Source organism: Pituophis catenifer, unplaced genomic scaffold (assembly GCF_029215685.1).
Source record: "Pituophis catenifer annectens isolate HBS135680 unplaced genomic scaffold, rPitCat1.0.hap2 SCAF_2, whole genome shotgun sequence".
NCBI classification, from domain to species: Eukaryota; Metazoa; Chordata; class Lepidosauria; order Squamata; family Colubridae; genus Pituophis; species Pituophis catenifer.
In genome coordinates, this window is record NW_027256882.1 from 246983729 (window position 1) to 247004904 (window position 21176).

Here is a 21176-nt window from a genome sequence, read left to right on the forward strand (position 1 = left end):
ATTTAACATTTACAAGAAGACATGAAATGCCATCTCTGTGGAAACTTCTACTGAATTACTACAGAGCTGAAATTAGGAGTAAAAGCAAATATAAATAAGTTTACAATAGCATACCAACAGACAGTAACAGATCAAAACGAATTAAGATATCATCTATCTTCATAGATGATAAAGTGTTTTACATAGAAATATTAGTTTAATGAAGATCTAAAGGCAAAACCTGCTTCTATACCAAAATATGTGATATAATCCAGAGAACTATTCAATATTATAGTTTGATCAGAACTGAGGACAGTTTTGCTAACCTCACTTGGGTTGACAAACTAGAACTAGTAGAAGGTTATTTACAAATGGAAAAGGAGAAAGATCCCGAACTATTTTCTCATCATAATCTTATCCATTATAACAGACTTGTTTTTGGAGCAGTATCTGCACCAGCAGTTTGACAGAGAGCCATGAACTGTTACAAGATTATCTAGGCACCTAGGGTTATTTAGATGACATAATTGCCACTGGTAAAAATGATGTAGTTCATCTGGAAGATGCACTGCAGAGGTTGGCAAATGATGGCCTTCAAGCATAACATAACAGATATGAATTCTTTGAACCTAATCTTATTTATTGTGGTTGCATCTCTGGTGCACAAAGCATATAGAAGCATACAGAGAATATTCAATATAGATTATTCATGCAATCATAAATGCTCCAAAGCCATGAGACATAGTACAGATATTATCCTTTTTAGGTTTGTGATGCCTCACAATATGGCATCAATGTGGTTACATCATATACTGTGAAAGATGACAGTGAATGCCCTGATATTGATCATCATGATATAGGGAAAAAAGGCTTGAACTTAGTTTGGACGTTATGCATTTCACACAGTGCTTGAATGGAAGGGAATCTATGCTCTATTATTCATCAACAGCCACAACTATTAATCTCCAGTCCTTAACAGTTTTGTTTACAGTTGCTGCTCAAATGAAACACTGGACTTCGTTCTATGGAGGACATAGATGCAAAACATATACAATCATACAGATGAAATAGATAAATTTACATTGTAGAGGCAAATGAAACAATCCATAGAATCCACATTATATTAGTATTCCTTGATATGTCTTTTGTAGTAGAAATCAGAAGAATCCTCATATAATGTGAGTCATGACTGGGATAATTTGCAGAGAAAGTAGGAGAATCTCCAATAGAATCTCCAAATCAAATGTTGGTGATATTCTCAGGTGATACTTTACACTCAATCTTAAACTTTCTCAAATTTAATTTGAGAAAAAAAATCATGAGAGTAGCTAAAACTGAAACAGAAATGTTTTGATGCTGGAGCACAGTATTTTGATCAGCTGAAAACTAGAGATGTATAGAAAGAAGTGAGTGATATAAATTGCAGATTCAGCTGTAATTTGCGAGTAATCCATGATGTTAACCCTTCAAGGTAGTCTAGCCTTTACTGTAAGGCTACTTTAGCACAATCTTACAAGGCTGAAAGTCTTTCTTTCTTTCTTTCTTTCTTTCTTTCTTTCTTTCTTTCTTTCTTTCTTTCTTTCTTTCTTTCTCTCTCTCTCTCTCTCTCTCTCTCTCTCTCTCTCTCTCTCTCTCTCTCTCTCTCTTTCTTCTGCTGAAAGCTAGGTCAGGTCCCTTCTGAAATGCTTCCCACGCCCTTTCACCTTCTGTGGCCTGAGATATCTTTTAATGCCAGTTGTCCAGTTTGCTACTCTTCCTCTTTTCTCCTAAGGTCATTTTCATATACCATTATATCCACCAATAATATCTACTCCTAAATTATTATAGGACTATGGACCAGAAGTTATTTCATGGTCTCCAATATTGTCAGAAACCCTAAGCATTCCCATCTGTCATGTTAATTCTTATTCATTCCAAAGACACGAAACTGTTGGGTTTGCATGTTAGGGTTATTGTTATACTGACTGATCAAGCGTGCATTTGATCTAGCATACTAGCAGAATCACCCTAGGCTAAGATATACATTCTCATTCTTGCAGAATTATTGAAAGTAGTTCTTTCAAAAATTTCAGTAATGATGGGTGGGGGAGATTATAAAGCTTATCTTCATGTTTGGTATAATGAAGTTTTGTAGGTGACTGCCCATCTATTTCCCAACTGTTTACAATGAACATTTAAATAATTTCTTATAAAAATGCATAGTGAAATTCAAATAGACCTATTTAACTCTACTGATCCAAAAGTGCTCTGAGGCTTTGGGAGGTGGTAGAAATGTAATACCTATCAGGAAATACACACACATTTCAATTCATATATTTTCCTGGTTGACGTGGTAGGCAGCTAGAAGATAGTCATGTGATTCCAAGAAATTATGCAGCTGAGAGTCCCAGGTGCTACATTTGCATGCACACATGCTTCAAAACATTTTTTTCTGATTTTTGTCTGAAGTACTACACAGTCTTAGTTCACTATAATCATGGGGATGTCTATATTTTTGCATGGCTAGAGTTTGTTATTTGAATTTAGAGATGTTGCCTCCAAGCTCCAATACCTAAATATCCTTTCTGCTTGCATACAGATCCCCTGCCCACCTAGGGATGATCATGAATTAACAGAAATAGTTTTTCCCTCAGTAAAATAATTTGTTGATACCTTTTCTCTTTGATACTTAATAAGCTAATTCCATTTCCAACTTCCTTTATTTTGCAGCAACATTCCAGAGTTAATTGCAAGCACTGCACTTAATTATAAGCACTGCACTTTTAAATTATTTTATTATTCAACTGATGATAAACATATCTGATATATAATAATGATATATAAACATTATATATGAAATCTGATTAGCTATGAACAATTTATGGAAATATTTTATGTGACCAGCCTGCAGAACCAAAGGCTTGGTGCTCGCGAGCCATGTTGTGTGGAGTCCTGTTCTAATTCTGTGCTATGCTTTGCTAGTAAAATAAGGTATTTGGTTTCTCATAAGACATCTTGTCCAGAAAAGAAGAAGGGGCAGACAATTGGAGGAATGAGGGGGGACTGCTTAGAAAGTTCCATGAGGATGCATCAAGATTAATGTGAATTCTGGGGAAATCCTGGTTGGCAACTAAGGGTCTCACAATGGCCAAGGTGGGTTAGGCAATTTTAAAGGCTGTTGGACTGTGATGGACTGTGTTTGGATGAAGAACCTGAATCAATTGAGTAGTTCCACTACTTAGGCTTTTAGGATGTTGGATGAGACCGAGGCAAATCTCATCAATGTGTTCAACTGGAGGTTAAAATGCCAACCAAGTTTATAAGCACTTTCTTTGAACTGTTTGAAATGCTGTGGACATAATATATTTAGACTTCAGCAAGGCATTCGACAAAGTAAACCACAACTTATTTCTTGGTAAGCTAGAAAAATATGGGATAGACAGCATCATCACCAGATGGATTTGAAACTGGCTGACAAACCGTACTCAACGAGTCATCCTTAATGGTACTACATCTACATGGAGGGAAGTAAGCAGTGGGGTGCCACAGGGTTCCGTCTTAAGGCCAGTAGTCTTCAATATCTTCAAAAATGACTTAGGGAATAGAAGAGGAACTCATCAAATTTGCAGCTGACACTAAGTGGCAGAAATAGCCAACACCCCAGAAGACAAGCTCATGATCCAAAAAGATCTTGATAGACTTGAACAATGGGCCCTATCCAACACATGAAGTTTAATGTGGAAAAAAGTAAGGTTTCACACTTAGGCAAGAAAAACCAAAAGTATAAGTAAAGATTAGGAAAAACCTGGCTCAAAAACAGTAACCGTGAGAGTTACTTTTCTAGTAACTTGGAGTTCTAGTGGACAATCACTTAAATATGAGCCAGCAGTGTGCGGCAGCAGCCAAAAGAGCTAATACAATCCTTGGTTGTATAAACAGAGGCATAGAATCAAAATCACATGAAGTATTAGTTCAACTTTATAAAGCCTTAGTAAGGCCACATCTGGAATACTGCATCCAGTTTTGGCCACCACATTTAAAAAAAGATGTTGAGATTTTGGAAAAAGTGCAAAGAAGAACAACTAAGATGATTAAAGGCCTGGAGACTAAAACATATGAAGAACGTTGCAGGATTTGGGTTTGGCTAATCTAGAGAAAAGAAGGACTAGGGGTGACATGATAGCAGTATTCCAATATTTGAGAGTTGGCCACAAAGAAGAGTGAATTAACTTATTTACCAAAGCACCTTAGGCAAGACAAGAAACAATGGATGGAAATTAATGAGAGAAGAAACCTGGAACTAAGGAGAAACTTTCTAACAGTGAGGACAATTAAGCAGTGGAACAGCTTGCCATTAGAAGTTGTAGGTGCTTCATTAGTGGACAGTTACTTATCTGAAATGGTATAAGGTCTCCTGCTTGAGCAGGGGTATGGACTAGAAGACCTCCAAGGTTGTTCCAGCTCTATTCTGATTGATTGATAAACATAATTTGAGTGATAAACATAATTAGACACCTGGATGGAAGTGTTCATATATTAGAAAGATATCATGTTGTGTAAATATTTTCTTACCTAGAATGCTTTTGAGAACCATACGGGTCTAGAGGGAAAATGTGCTTGCCAAGAGAACGTAGCAAGAGACTCACACATAAAAGATTGTAAAAATGATTCAGGGAAAAAAAACTTGTCTACTTTGATAAGACGTGGCTAAAAATCAAAATGATTATTTCTTTATCTTTTTCTGAATAAAAATAAGAAAAACTGAAATCTCTGTGATGTTTCCTGTTGCTGCTAGATCCTGAACATGTGTTCCTTTGATATTCTGTATGGCTGCTTCCCTTCTTCAAATGTGCTTGCTGCGTGCTTGACCTAGGCATTTTGTGCTAGCATATTGGTAGTCAGTTACTCAACTTATTTTGTTGCTGAATTAATAATGTATAAGCATGTATCAATGAATGGATATATACAATGTATAAGCATGCATCAATAAAACTGCTATTCAAAATGGCTGACACTTAAAAAAATACTTTGCATGGGATAATCCATGCATTCGACTGAATTGCACGTAAAGAGAATTTGGTATCAGCTAAATCCAAGAGAACTTAGCATTATTTTTAATGATGATGTATTTTTATTTTAAAAAAAGTGGGCTAATTTTGTCCTTATTGATTTCAAATATCTAGGTTGGAATCAGTACTGGCCTTGATGGTACTGGGAGAAAGTGCCAAATTAAATATGTCATGTCTGAAAATTTTAATGGACCTAGTAAAATATTTTATTTCAAGCTCTGTGCCTCTTCAAAAACAGGTAAGAACCAAGTTAATCTTGGTGTAGAAAGGAATTGTGTTTATCATTGTGCTATCCCAGATAAATTGCTCCAAGATCTGCATTGATTCTGCTGCAGCCAATGTTCTGTAATTTTTCTAAATATGTACTTTAGAACGGTAGGTTTTTTTTTTTTTTACACATTTTGGTTCCTATTTGATTAACATTTTGTTGTATAGGAAAAGAATAACAAGAAAAAGATGTCATGTTGGCACTGGCAAATCGGATACATATATACAAATATCCTCAGAGAAATCTGTTTGCATGGCATTAATGCAGATTTACAAAAAACTGCTTTTCTTGGATTCTGTGACTGCGGAAAGGAACATGAAAACGACAAAGAATTAAGAGGAGCAAATTTTCCTGATCTTTTGAACTTCTGCCTTCCATCTGATGACTGTAAGTACAAAAGTAGTAATTTTCTCCTGCATTATGTATGTGTGTGGTTTTACAATGACCACATTATGGCTCATATGCATAGATTCAATGGTCTACATGGCCAATTCATTTATGCCAGCTGGTTGCTGATTTTTTTTTGTAAGTTACATCTCTTCTTTGTAATTCTGCATTATTATGTGTATGTGTAACAATTACTATAAAACATACCATTGAAGATTTTAGAGGGGGTCCAACAAGAAGATCAGGGATGGGGGTAAATCCGAAGCTCTTGCAGCCTAATTTAGATAATACTGTTGTCTTTATATTGCAATTCTGAACTTGTCACTTCAGTTGTTTTTACAAGGCGTATTTCTCATCACATAGCTCTTGATAACATCAACACAATGTTCTCTAAAATGAATATTAAAATCCTAAACTTATACATATTTCAGTTCAAAGGAATATTCAAATTACCATTCATGCTTCTTTTTATAAAGGCATGACAACTTGTAATTAATCAGTCACTTCATACTCTGCTTTTGAGAATAATTTCAGAAGTTGAGATGTCATCTTGATGACATTCACATCGATACTACAAATAATCAGAACAAATAAATCAAAGAATTTACAAAATTAATCAGGTGAGAGTAAGGTTCAAGCATTTTCATAATCAGTTTAGGCAATTCTACATCTTATTATACAAAGTTAAAATGAACTTAAGAGTAAATTAAGAGAATTCCAGTTTGCCCTGATAGGAGTATGAGCTCCTAATCACTTCTTAAAACTAAGAATGTCCCCTTCTACTCCAGCCCACCAGAAAAGCAATTTCCACCTGTCTTTTTCTACCCTGCTTCAAAAGTAGCATTTTCTGACTTGAATGTCATAAGCAGCCTTGTCCTGTTTACTTCTAGTGCTTCATTCCATTGGAGAAAGAAGCTTTCTGCTTTCAATGCCTTCTCCTCTCCAGCCATTGTCTTACATGGACATTGTTTTTACAAGTTCACCCCTGGGATGATGAAACTGTTCACTGATGGAACAGAGAAATGGTAGACTTGACTTTTTGTTTTAACCAGGGAATTGCTACTTTTCCCTTTTACTGCAAGCGCAAGTGGCAATAAATAATCGAAAAAAAATAAGAGTATTTTACCTTTAAGAGTCATAGTGGCTCAGTGGTTAGAGTGCAGTAGTGCAGACTACTTCTGCTGACTTGCCAGCAGTCTGGCAGTTCAAGTCCCACCGGTTGAAGGTTGACTCAGCCTTCCATCCTTCCGAGGTCAGTAAAAGGAGGAACCAGATTGTTGGGGGCAATATGCTGACTCTGAAAAACCGCTTAGAGAGGGCTGTAAAGCACTGTGAAGCTGTATATAAGTCTAAGTGCTATTGCTATTGTTACCACTTTTTGTCATTTTGTCTTTAATAAAGGTTATTAAAGCTCAAGTTCATAAAAGAAATCTAGGTGCCCATAGAAACATGGCCATGGCAGGAGTCCAAAAACTTATAAAAATGGTATAGTTTTCTCACAACGTTGAAATTACCTATGCCATATGTAGGCTAAGATCTAGAGGACAGAGATTGTAATGAAGCAGGTAAAAAGATAACTTTAAATGTTAAAATAGGGTCTTTGTAGAAAGAAATGTTTTCTGTTTAAAATGTATTTAGTGCATTTTTTCTTCTAGCACTAGTGTTTGAGATAATGGGAGAGGTAAAACACCTGCAGAATTGCTAAATACATTCTTTTTTCTCAGTGGTTACTCAATTAGCAATGAGCAGGGGGAAATTAGAATATGAAAAGAATCATTTTTCTTTTCAGCTTGCCTGAATATCTAATGAGTCTCTTTTTCTTCTGTTCTTTTTAAAGAGCTTTTGTTGCAGAACCTTTTATACCACCTTCTACCCTCTGCATATTCACTTGCTGCATTGTCAGGGACATATTTCTTTCAATATATTTAAAGTAACAGTTTTGATAGCTGCCATGAGGTCATGCAAAGCAGAACTGAAGTCAGCCTTGTGAGGCTGTTGGGAACTTGGATGAGTAGTTTTGTAACAGATTTCTTTCAAAATGTCTAGACATGTTTATTAGATTATAGTCCACTTTTTATGACAGTCCTAGCATATTGCCATCTGCTTGTCTTTGTGTATCTCTGTGTGAATGCAATAACAATATGAAACTTGGATATTCTGGGTACTCTTTTCTCTCTTCTTTTAAAAATTCTGTAATAAATTATCAGTGCTTAACTCAACTGGAAAAAACCCAAGTGGTTTACTTGGTAAATTGTGAGCAGTTAAAGTATGGTTGGCTGGATCAGTAAGGTCTACAATTTATATTGTTAATTTTAAGGTGAATTGAGTTAACCCAATTGTTTTGCATGCTGTAACTTAGCTTTCATAAAATAAAGACTTAAGAGAAAATAAATTGGGGATGTTTGTAAAGGGAGATTCTCTGAGATTATCATATTTTAGACATAAGTCTTTACTCAGCAACTTGCTAAAAGAAAAAGCAACTGGCTCCAAATAGGATTTTGGAGGGAGATTAGAGTAAATGGAATAGCTTCTGAAGACAGAAATTCATGTTGACCAATCAGTATCTGATGGTTTGATTGGGTGCCTGTCAAGTGTTTCTATAGTATCATTATAAACCATAGCAGAGTCAGCCTGAGATATTTGCATATAGTTTTGGATTGTATACCAAACTTATGCGTTACCATTTGTTGACTTATGTGATATATATATTTATCAACTTGTTTGCTTCAATCACAAAGTAGCTCTAGGTAGCTTATAGAATACAATTAAAATATCAATTAAAAATAACGGACAGGATCAGCAAAATAATACATGACAAAGAACAGAGCATATATCTAATGCAAACATATTCTTCACCCTCTACTTGCAAGAAGCAGGATACTTCCCTATCCAAGGGCAATGTTGAAAAACTAGCTCAGTATATTTAATATTTAAATATTTAATATTTAATTTAGCAGGATATGAACATAAGGATAGTCTTGCTGCATCACACCGTAGCCCATCTTAGTCCAGTTGTTTGAAGAGAAGACAGGGAACATGTCTCCATTAACACATAGAGAAGGGACAACAACTAATCCAAACACATTTAGTATTCTTCTGCCAAGGAGAGCGACTTATTGTTACAGTTCAAATAAAACAATGTACTTCTCTTTTCAATATATTGTGGCCTTAACAATCTTACATATATTGTACATTACATACTTACATACTTACATTAATACTTACATTAATTTACAGAGCTTCTTGCAATTTATTAACTGTTTCAATACTCCCTCCTGTGTCCACTATTAACACAATTGATAAACTTCATCACTAGTCCTTCTGTAGATAGTTTAATGCTCCTAGCTTTTTCTACATTATATACTTTGGAGATCCTGTCTCCAACTGCATTGCTTGTTGTCCTCCAGTAGCTTCAGTCTTCTTGCTCTTTAATACAGGTGCAGCACTGTCCACAAACAACAATGAAACTATGAAAATTCCTTTGCATGACAAATATTATAATGTACTTATAAATCTTAAGTTAGAAAGTAGAAATGTTTGCTCACAAGTGTGCTAATTTAAGTACACTAAGTCAATAATTTTCTAACTTTTCATGCATCTGGCAAATAGATAAAAGCCCCAATTTTGGGATACCACCTTAGTCATGGTAGCTCACTTGCCACAATCTTCTATGTACTTCAAAATGTTCTCTTTATATCCAGTCTTCTTCTGGCAAGTATGATGACTACAGGATTTGATGAAATCATCAAGCACATTCAAGAGCCAAATTATCTTTTATTTGTTCATTCAATGGAAACTTTGCAGAATTTTGCAGTAAAGTGTGATATCTGCTATAATACAATGCATCCCCCCCCCACCTTCATCCGCTTAGGAAATAATGGAACCTGACATCTTGCTTGTTCTACTTGCTAACTATTGATCGCTATCATATTCTATTGCTTTGCAAACTGAAGTCTACGCCTGGCCTTAATGCAAAGGTAATACCATAATTTAAATGAGTATCTTTTTTAAGTGCCAAGGTTTATTTCTGATTTTTGAAATGAGGACATTTGGATCTGTCCCATTCACCAGATTGTGCTGAGGCATCCACCATTTTTTCCATTTGGTACCCACAATTTTTCATCCAGAAATAATTATGGAATAGTTTCTGGCTCTACTTTCCTGAATTATTTTTTCCCTATTTCCTTATGTATATGCAAATAAAGAGCTGCTTCAGATTCCCCGCAAAACAACAGTTCAACTACCTGGTAACTTTATGAGCTTGATCTTATTTTTACTTTTTTTTTCCATAAAAAGTTCACTTATTTGGAATAACCTCTGACAGATTGGGATTTTTTTCCCCCAGTGAGAAGCAAAGAAATTCATTTTAACACCTTTTGTATTTTCCCCCAGGCATCTCGCAGCTGCTGGCAGTGGGGAATCTAGTATTTTATATTTGTTCTTTCAGCTTAAGCAATTAATTAGGAATCTTATTTCCCAGCTATTGTACTGCAATGTTGTTATTATCCCCTGTATTCTTTTTAAAATGTAAACTATTACCTATTCAGCAAAACATCTGATTAAATACTGTCTATAAACAGGACTGTGCCTTGTGATTAATTCAGTTACTTATCGTTGCTAGTAGGTGTGTGGCTAGAACATAGCCATGTTTACTCCAAAATGAATCTTACTAAAAGGATTTACAATTTAGGTAAATATGTGCAGCAGGGATGGACAACTGCAGTTCCAATAATCCTTAACTATTAGTCATGCTGATTGGAGCTCTAGTTCAACATTTGTTGGAGAGTCACACTGCTTTTCTCCATGTAAAATTGCAAGTTTACAGCTTGATACCATGGACTGATTTGCACTTCCTCCTTGCCCTGCATGGGGACTTTCCATTTCGGAAGAGCAGAAGTGAATTTCATCAGCTTTAGACCAGCCCTAGCCTGTTGGGAAGGTGACTCCCACCTGTGTTTTCTTTCTCTGCATTAAAGTAATGCTTTTCCCTTTCTGCCTGCCACACTTCAGTTGTCCCAGTTCAATTGACTGGTATATGCTCTGGAGGGCAGTCACTGTAGTCACTGCTCTCTGCCTCCAATGGTCATTTCATGCTGGGATGGCTACCCTGAAAGGCTGGATCTTTGTTGTGGTATGTGTATGTGATGTGTTTGTGTGTGTGTGTTCAGTAGTGGAATAATGAAATGCTGGATGTTTCTTTTAACTGAGTGATATTGACAAGGCTTTTGTCAAGTTTCCCCTTCCAGCCCAAGTGACAGGAAGAACTGTAAAACTGTTTTTGCAACTGGCGCTTGCTCTCTTGGCAAGGGTGAGAGGAGAAAAGAAGCAGGGAATTCACAGTTGAGGGCCATGTTAACTGTGTTCTGAGCAGAATTTTGTAGTGGAAGGAAGGATTGAAATATAGGAAATAATTTCTTAAACTGGTTTAAATCCCTGCCAGTTCACGCACAGGAGAAAACTAGCTGAAGACTGTGGTGCAGAAAAGCCCCATGTACATTTACTAAAAAATAGGAACCCCCCCCAAAAAAAGCAGTGAAGCACATTTCCTGAGCATGTACCCTGTAAATCATGGATATGTTCATCTCTGTTGTAAGGGACAAGCTAACTCAGTCACTTTGCAGCTTTCATGTAGCCTAGGCAAAATGATCAGGAGACAAGTTGATAATTAGTTCCCACATCTTATTGCCAAGATGATTACACTGATATGTTCATGAAGTCAAGGGGAGTTGAGCTCAACAAAGGAGACTTTGCATCTATTTTATAGATACAAAGGACAATTACTTACCATACCCTTCACTTCAGAAGAGGAACAGCCAACATGCAAAAAGATTAGACCTTCCTTCCTTTCCTTTTGTATTGGATAGGAGATGTGGTGATCTTTCTTTGCACAGGCCAACAGAAGTAATAATCACTGATTAGCTTGACACTGCTTCTGAAAGGATAGAGAATGAAAGTATGAAAAGCTCTTAATTGCTGGATGATTATCTAGAATTCTTGCAATAGAAATGAAGGGAGGCAAACAATTTCTAAGAATCTCAGAATCATTCTTCAAATACGCATTACTTTAAAAAAGAGAATGATTAATTTATGCTACCTCAAGGCATGGAAATAGCTACTAGTTATGAAGATTTAGAAGAATAATGAACATTTAATGGTGGACAAAATTGTTCGTGGCTGTAAATCATCATGGGACTTTTAGGACACTGCCATAGTATTTATAGAAAACATTCTTGTGCCTCCACATTCTATTTATAGGTTTCGCTATAATATTTGGTTCATAAGATTGGGAAAGGTGAGCTCTTTGCAGAAAACTCTGGGTTTTCATGGAGCCTGGCTCTCCTTTCTCTCCACTATTTAGTACCCAATCTTTTCAGCTATTTGTGGGAAGACGGGCTCACCTGTTTGTCCTCCTGATGTAGGAAGGGATGGGGGGGGTCTCTTTGATTCAGCTCCTGTAGCTCACTGAATTGCTTCCTTAATGGCAACAGCAGTGTGACTCTTGCCTTTATCCAGGACAACAGTGAGCAAAGAAGCAAAACCACTCGGTGCATGAAGACAGCACAACTGCAATTGCATTGCAGAAACAAGTCAAATGTTCACTGAAGTCTATGCTCCATCTAGCTATTAAACAAATCAATCTTTTCCTTGTACAAAGCATTGTCGCTGCTTGCGACAGCAATAACTAGCATTGCCCTCCTGTAAGGGCAGCAATTTGCTGGTCTCTTTGTTGATGCGTGATAAAGCGGTTCGGTGGGGGGAGGCTGCTGTTTACATCTTCCCCATTTTGAAGATGGGAGGAAAGCACATTGGCAAGGCTACAGAAAGAGCCCAATGGCAGAAGTGAGGGAAAAATAACCATCGCTTTCATATGAGGCATTTTTAACGTTGATGAGGCACTGCTTTCTGGCATTCAGCTGGAAAGGGAATTAAAATAACAGAATGTTGTGTCTGTTGAGGGCTAATCAATTTATTACCGCATACACTTTTGTGGACTATAGAGCTCTGTAATGAATTTGTAATAATTTTAAAAATGCCACATGATTCTTGGCTACTTTTGCTGCAACAGATTAATGAAGTTAACTCTTTGCATATTAAACATGAAGTTTAGAAAAGTTCCATTTTCATTTAAGAAGTGTGGATTTCAACTCCCAGAATTCCCCAGCCAATAGATCATGAGGCTGAGGGATTCTGGGATTTGACATTCATACATCTTAAATTAATGAAGATTGAGAAACACTGGCTTACACAAATCTAAGCATCATTCACCAAAATTCTTCTGCAGTGTTAATTATTTTAAAAGCGTGTAACTGACCTTTTTATTGTACTGGCAGTGCTTAAATGATTTACAACAATGTACAATTGTAAAATAAATCATGAAAGCTAGAAAATACAGTAGAATGATTAGTTTACTTCCATGCAGTTTCATTTCATTGCTTCTTGATCAGCACAGCAGTAGCATTGCTCATGAATTGCTTCTTAATTGCACCTTAATTAGTGTAATTGGTGAAACAGTGTTATTCTGTAGTACAATGGAAGGAAAAAAAATAGAAGAAATTAATAATTAACCCCTCTTCCTTGTGGAACTGAGTGAGTGGGAGTTATGAGATATTATTAATCACTCTATAGAAATGCTGCTGCTCTGAACTGGAAGCAATCAGAAACCCCCCCAAAAATGGGGCAATCAGAACCCCCCCCAAAAAGTTAATAAGCAAAAGCCAGACCATCATAAATAGTTTCAATTGTTCTTTGAAAGTCAACACCTGAAAAGCCAGCACTGACATTTTGTTGGTTTATTTTTTAAAATCTGGTTTATCAAACAATAGAAGTAGAAAAACACTAGAGTGCAGATATTAATCATCTGGATTCTTTTTTTAAAAGGGAAATAATGTATTCCAAATTAACTATCTAAACTGGAAGTAGTTACAGAGGGATCGCTGTTACTTTTTTTACTTCTGCTGTAATATGGCCAGGCCAATGGTGAAAGTCAAGGGGGAGGGAAGTAGAATGATGTAAGCAACATCATAGTGTAAGTCCTGCCCCCTTGTCACTGAAGGCTGGAGTGTTCAGTTTAACGTTTAAAGGACTCAGGTTGGAATTAGAAAAGTTTGTTAAAGGAATTGCTGACACAGAAAGTTGCAGCTGTAATGAGTGTAACAACAGTGGGACATTACTGCCTAGCAACAAGAAAGTTACACAAAAGTTACAAGTTAGAAGGACTTGTTAGAAGGATGCTAGCTAAGGCATGTAGATATATAAACTTTGGTAACCTCTAGTTTATTATAATAGTAAAAAATGCACCTTTTTTGATAAGAAAGCTTATTAACATAAAGATGAGATTTTTGAAAAAGGAGGGTAAAGTAGAAGAAACGGATCAAAAGAAACATGTGTCAAGGAACCAATATTTGATTCTTTGGGTGTTAACTTCCTTAATCATAGCTGAATAAAATTTGTGTTTGTGCATTGTTTGGGGTCTTGCTCAGGGGTGGGTTTCTACCGGTTCGCCCTGGTTCGGGTGAACCGGTAGCGGTGGTGGCAGAAGGCTCTGCCCACCCGCCCAGACGTCATCAAAAATGCTCTGCACATGTGCAGAAGTACCGCACGCTTGTAAAGCAAGTGCACGCACCCGCACACTACCGATAACGAACCGGTAGCATCTCTGGTCTTGCTCCTTTAGCTGCTGAGACCCTTTTGCTGGAGTACACCAATAAATGAAGCTGAAAATGCCATTTCTCGTGTCTGTGGTCTTTATTGACTTTGGCACCAGGCTAGGACCTGTTTTGGGTACAACATGTTGTAATGTTGCTTTTGTCAAAAGCCTGTAAATTCCTCTGGCTTACCTTTACTGGCAACTCTTTCAAAAGTCATAACATTAATTGAACAATTCTGTGTTAGCAGTAGCATCACAACCATCTGTGGACTAGAAAGATGATTGCTAGGATGCTAGTGTTCTACACCAAAGGCTCAGTGCATAGTGAAATGCCTTTTAAAAGCAATAACAGCTAATTGAATTACTTACATGGTAAAATGCTTTCCATAATTGTTTAAAGGACATGTCTAAATTTGGCCTGAGCTTGCAGAGGTGTCAGCTGTCTGCTTTTAAAGCAGAATTCTAGTCTATGTGGATTTCTTGATTTGATCAGGAAAACATTTCTCATATTTTGAGCAGTCATGTTATGGTACCCTGGTCTACCATTATTTCAGATAATGATCCCTTCTGGGTTATACGTTACGGTGTGATCTACAATCTTGTTATCCTGCGTAGTGAACTCTTGGGAGATGTGAATCGAGAAGGATTAAGAAATGCTGTCTGGCGAACTTTACAAAAACAAAAGGGTACTGAAAAGGATGGTCGCGTCCTGGATGCAGCAAAAGTAGCAGAGGTAAGCTTGAAATTTAATATTTAAATCATTGTCTAAATAATGTTATAACTTCAACAGCTGTCTCCTACTTCCCTACCACAACAATCCTGTGAATTGAGTTAGGCTGAGAGGAGGAGTCTGGCCCAAAATCACCCAGCTGGCTGAGGGAGGCCGAGAACTCAGTGTCCTTGTTTCTAGACCATGAGTGTAAAACTTGCGGCATCACGTTGCCATCACGTGACGTTTCATGATGTTTTTCACATTTGCAGAGCTGGGGTGGACATGCCCTGCGTGTGATGCATCCAGCCCGCAGGCTGCCAGTTTGACACCCCTGTTCTAGATCAACTCGTTAACTACTACACGAAAGCTGGTATTCCTTCATATCTCAGCAGCTTTATAAGGCTGTATATTTATTTATTTCACAACTTTTATAACTCACCCCAGTCTGTAGACCCTCCACAGAATACAACAGAGCAAAAATATTTGATTTCTTTTCCTAAACAAAGCTATCACTTATTTCTATTAAATGTCTTTCTTTTTTTTTCAGCCAATGTCCCCAACTTCTTTTTCAATTTTGTATTTGTTTTATAGAGCATGTGACTAAGATTGATTTCTTGCTTTGCTTTTCATTGGAATAGGATTTAGCTATACAAATTGCCCCTACTATAACGAGGTGAAAGTGAGAGAGCATAGGGAATTTTTTAGCCGTAGTCCTGTTTTCTATAATTTCTGGATCACCTGCTATGAAAATTACCAGTTCTCACCTTTTGTTTGGGCTATGTTTCCTTCTATGAGATAGCCATATCACTTGACATAATTACATATCTCTTGCTCCTGACCCCCAGTATAATTCCTGTGTCCTATAGTTTCAGGGAAGGGACGATGGTTTTCAACCTGTTCACAAACTATCAAAGCTTATAGTGCAAATGTAGCTTTGATTTAAATATTTTAGCAAGTGGCAACACTTGACTAATCTTGTCCGAACTTGGAAGCTAAGCAGAGTTGGATTTGGTGAATTTGGATTGGAGACCACTAGGATAAAACAGGGTATAAACTAGAATGAGCATATTATACAGGCATTCCTTGACTTATGACTGTTATAGAGCCTGATCATTATGATTATAAGTTGTAGTGGTCATTAAATGAGGAATTATATGATTGCCCTGCTTAACCACAAATCCTGCTCTCCTTATTGTAGTTGTTAAGCGGAACATGGGGTGCCTCAGGGATGGGAGACACCTTGAGTGGCCTGGCGCAGACCCAGGCCTGCAACTGCAGCACCTACCTAGCTCACATGTGACTTGTCCTGGATATCCCAGGGCCTACCCCACCCCCTGAAGTTACCCCTTGCTCTGCTTCCTGCCGGCTGGGTCCTCCATTCTTGGGCCTCCTCCACTCCTGTCACATATTGGTCCACTTACCTTTTTCAAAGATTGTCTTTGGGAAAGAGAAGCAGCCAGTCTTCTGTGTGGCCTTCCCAGGAACAGGTCCCCATTTTTCGGAGTGGCAGAGGTCATTTCATGCCATCCCAAATGGCAATTGTGATTGCTTCAAAAAGATTGAAGAACTGAGTATTTGCAAAGCATTTATTTTGCCCCAAAGCTGTGATCTTTTTTTATAAATTACAGATAGATGTATGTATCCAAAGTCTGAATAGTAAAACTATTCAAAATAATTTAAGCATTATTTTTTCCTACATGTGGTTTTTTTATAGTGAAGAAATAAAGAGAAGGCATATAAACAAATAAAAGAGCATATAAACAGTGAAATGTATATTTTAAAAATATCCAAAGCAGTACACATCATTTACATGGAATGAATACTGGACTATGAGCAATGTGAGCATTGTCTAAAAATATTTTAAAGTATAAAAAGAATGGGGATGTATGTTACAGACAAAAGTATGCATATCTGGTTCCATGAGGTTCTCAGTACTTTTTAGTCACTGGAACCAGCGCTGCAATGTTTAAAAACAGTTAAATTGTTTTGAACTGTCAAGTCACCTGGTGAGTGTCTGGCCATATAGTTTAAAATGTTATTCTGTTAGAAATATTAAATACCCTGCATGTGAGAAAAGGCAAGAATGATTGACCTACTATATATTGCTTTTTTGTTTTTTTGCTTTCCATAAAAGATTATATATCTATGTTTTAGATATATAGATTATATATCTATGATTAGAGTAGTTGAGAAGACACAAGCAGAAATAAAGTATATGTTAGCATTTCACAAAAAGTCATGTAAGGATAATGTAATGCTTATATAAATGCTGTGGAAATAGCATATCATTTCCAAATAGGGCAATATTTCTCACTCACAAGGACAAAAAAAATGTATGTAGTGTATTTGTGCATTAAATGTCAGGCAGCTTGAAAGAATATGTGTTTCCTTTTGAAATCAGATCTTATTTTTCATAGAGTTAAATGACATTCGAGAAATACAATTTATAATTCCAACAGATAAGGAAGATAAATTTGTTATAATCAGCAAAATTTAATTATACATTAAACATTCTGCCTGTTCTTATTATTTTAGGAAATTAGATAACAAAGTCTGATTTATTGAACTGAAAGGAAAACACTTAAAATATTTAAATGTAGCTGTAGAGATAGAGAAATTTGCCTGCTGGTCACTCTAGGTACTCCTATATAAGCACCCTGCCTGAATATTTGAATAAATGCAAATTATGCACCAAAATTCAGTTTATACAATGTAGGTTCATCTCCGAAAAAGAGGGGAACAGCTTATTTGGGTCAGTGGGACAATTAACCTTTAGCCAATTAAGTTCTAGCAAGTTAAATTTAGCACAAAATAGATCCAGCCATGCATAGGGTTAAATCCATTTTATCCAGTCAGTCATACTGTGAAATACTAAATCTAGCCAATTACCCTGTTTTACATGCCTAGTCATCCAAGAACAGGAATGCTTGAAAAAGCAACCTTCCATGGTAAAATTCACTTCTAAGGCATGGCAGCAGAGCATATTTTCTATATGCTGGTTGGTTGCACTAAATGGATTTTACTTTGTGATTTGAAATTTTATTTATTTTTTCATATTTTTAATTTTAGTTACAATAGTAAAACCAAATACATTTTTGTACTTGTAACTAGGAAAGCAGAAATAGAAAAAATAAAAAACTAAAAAAAATAAAAAAATAATAGAAGATAAAGAAAAATACATAAAAAATACTTTAGAGCTTCATCACAAATGAAAGCAAATTTGAAAACTCTTCAACTCCATAAGGTAGCAAATATCTTTTCTTCCCATAACATCTATACCCTCGCCAATAAATCATCAACTTTTCAGGCCGGATGTTCAACCAAAAATTTATAAAGTGTTACCAGAGCTTCATAAACATATTTTATTATAAGCTTGATCAAATCAACCAACTTTATATTCTTTCCCTTTACGTCCAACAATCTTCACTTTTCATTCATCCATATGATGTTGTAGGATTTGGCCTCTCTTCAATTTTTCTTTTTCCATTGCAAAGGATTCTTGAGGCTTTAAGAAATCTCTTGTAAATCCAGTAAAAGTCATTATCCAGATCATTCTTCTGGTCTATCATTTGCATTTCCACTTTGATTTTCAAAACTTTAACAAACTTAAATTTGCATCAGATTTAACCTCTTTTGGGCATAGTCTGTCCATAGAAGCAGATATCATTACTGACATTTCTGATATTATAGATGTTAATGTCTTGGCCCATTCTTTGAAAATCTCCTGAAGTATTTTAAAGGTTTTAACATTTTGTATCATTTTGTAAATCCCTATATTAACCAAAAAAAAAAAAGGACCAGGCAAGGTCTGAATGGAATTTGTCATCCCCTCTAGTGACCAATTTCTGAAATCATAATGTCTCAAGATTCTGACTTGATATAAACAAAGCAATTTGGTTTCCATAGGATGCCATTTATTTTATTTAATTATTTCCAAAATCCTATAGTAAATGTCTAAGGGTTCGCAATTTGTCTGGACTCTTAATTCATGTATAACCCTCTGATCAAAATCATATTCAGCCTTTTGCTGTATATTTGCTGAATATAAATTCTTATATTTATATTAATTTTTCTTTCGTTCAAGAAGGAAGGTAGACTCACCAGGTAGCTTTTCAAATATGTCACTCTGAAGATCTCTTAACAGCCTTAGAATAGTAAATAAATAATTTCTGAAAGTGATTAGAAAGTAAGTTTAGCAAACCCAATGCCCTTTAAAAGACTTCAGAGCTGTTATGAGCATGATGGCTAATCTCTTTTTTTCCCAGTGTTTAAACCCACAAGAGACTGTGTCCTGTGGTCCTTTTGAGAAACAGCTGTCAGGAGCACGATGATATTCTGTTCTTTTCTTGCGTGGAGAGTCTAGAGTCTTGTCTAGTCATCAGTTCTTTGGCCTTGCCATGATTGTTGTCTCTACTCTCTGCAGAAACATATTTAGTTCACCATACCTCGCAAGGTTTTTTTACGGAAAAAGCAGGCTCTTTTAGTTCATTGTGGCTGGGATTTGGGGGAATTATAAACTTAGGGGAACTAGAAGTGTTTTCCTAATTCTTCCAAATTACTGTCTTAATAAGAGTGGAAAGGAGCAGTGTTTTCTCTTTGCTGGGCAATGCAATATGGGAGCCCTTTCATTGCATATGAGTACTAGAACTAATTTTAAAAATTTTCTTTTTAGGACTCGTCTGCATAGAACTAACTAGAACAGTGTTTCTCAACCTTAGCACCCTTAAGCTATGTGTTGACATAAGCAATGCCAACTCCCAGACTTTCCCACCCAACAAACTGGAGTTGGTCCACACCAGTGGTGGGTTGCCCCCGGTTTGGACCGGTTCGCAAGAACCAGTAGTAAAACCGGCGGGAGGCCCTGCCCACCTCCCCGGATGTCATCATTGGTGATTTGCGCATGTGCAGAAGCAAGATGCGCGTGTGAGCGAAGTGAGCGTGGGCATGCGATTCCGTTGTGAACCGGTAGTAAAGGTAAGTAGAATCCACCCCTGGTCCACACAGTTCAAAGTTGCTGAAGTTGAGAAACACTGACTTAGAAAATGTATTACTAGTATTCATAGAACATAGTTGAAAGGGGCTTTAATTTCATCCTAATTAATATAGAACAGGTCTTGATTGTCTTTCTTGTGACACAGATGAAAGTACTTGAGAACGTTCTCAAAAAAGTTGTCTTTTTTGAAGCTGACATATCATATTTCCTCTTTTTCACTTTATAAAGCTTAGTTTCCAGCCTCTGATTCATCTTTGTTGTATTCCTTTGAACCACTTTCTTTGAATTTCTTTAAAATGTGATCCCCAGAATTAAACAAACCGGTACTTTGAATGCAGAATATAGTGGAATTACTGCATCCTGGGATTTGGAAAATATAATTCTATTGATACAGCTTAGAATTGCATTGGACTCTATGGCGAAATGTTATACTGCTGATTCATTCCATTCATTCAGCCACAATTCTAAGATCTTGTTTCAAGTCACGTATCACCATCTGGTACAAATGGATTTGGATTTTTCTTTTTCTGATGAAAAGCTTTGCACTAATTTTTATTGCATTTTATTTTATTATATGAGAGCACTTATCTAATCAATCAAGATAATTTCGAATTTGGTTTTATAGGTTATTAGATACCTGTCCTCTTTTGTGTCATTGCAAATTTTAGAAGCATTCCCTCCATCTCTTCTTCCTAATGATTAATGAAAACAAGGAGAACTAAACCCCACTTTATATATCACTTTATTTAGATGAGGAACATGCTTTGAATATAGTTTACATGATGTGTATGGCTCCCTCTAATATACAAAATATCGAAATTATACTTGTCTAGCTATCTTATCAGAATCTAATATGGCAATTTATCAGATGGTTTGCTGAACCCAAGATGTATTATACCTGTAGCATTATCAGAGTCTTCTAAGGCGATTTGCCTGGCTAGAAGATGAAATACTATTATCCTGACAAAATCAGTTCTTGACAAATCCATTCTAACTTCTGGTAATCACTGCTTCATTTTCAAGCCACTTGCAGAATGACAAATTTATGACCTACTCTAGGATTTTCCAACTTTCAGTGTCAGATTGACTGGTGACTCTTTCTTTTTCTCATTTTTGAAATAACAACATTTATCCCCTTACGA

General features: G+C 36.3%; 1 protein-coding gene across 1 annotated transcript in view; it reads left to right on the forward strand.

Moving 5' to 3' along the window:
- TMEM232 (transmembrane protein 232) overlaps nt 1–21176 on the forward strand; it is a 113606-nt gene that overhangs the window by 41773 nt on the left and 50657 nt on the right. The window contains exons 8-10 of the mRNA XM_070935733.1: nt 5142–5265; nt 5463–5682; nt 14884–15062. Coding sequence (XP_070791834.1) covers nt 5142–5265; nt 5463–5682; nt 14884–15062 — 523 coding nt within the window. The remainder of the gene's footprint in view (nt 1–5141; nt 5266–5462; nt 5683–14883; nt 15063–21176) is intronic.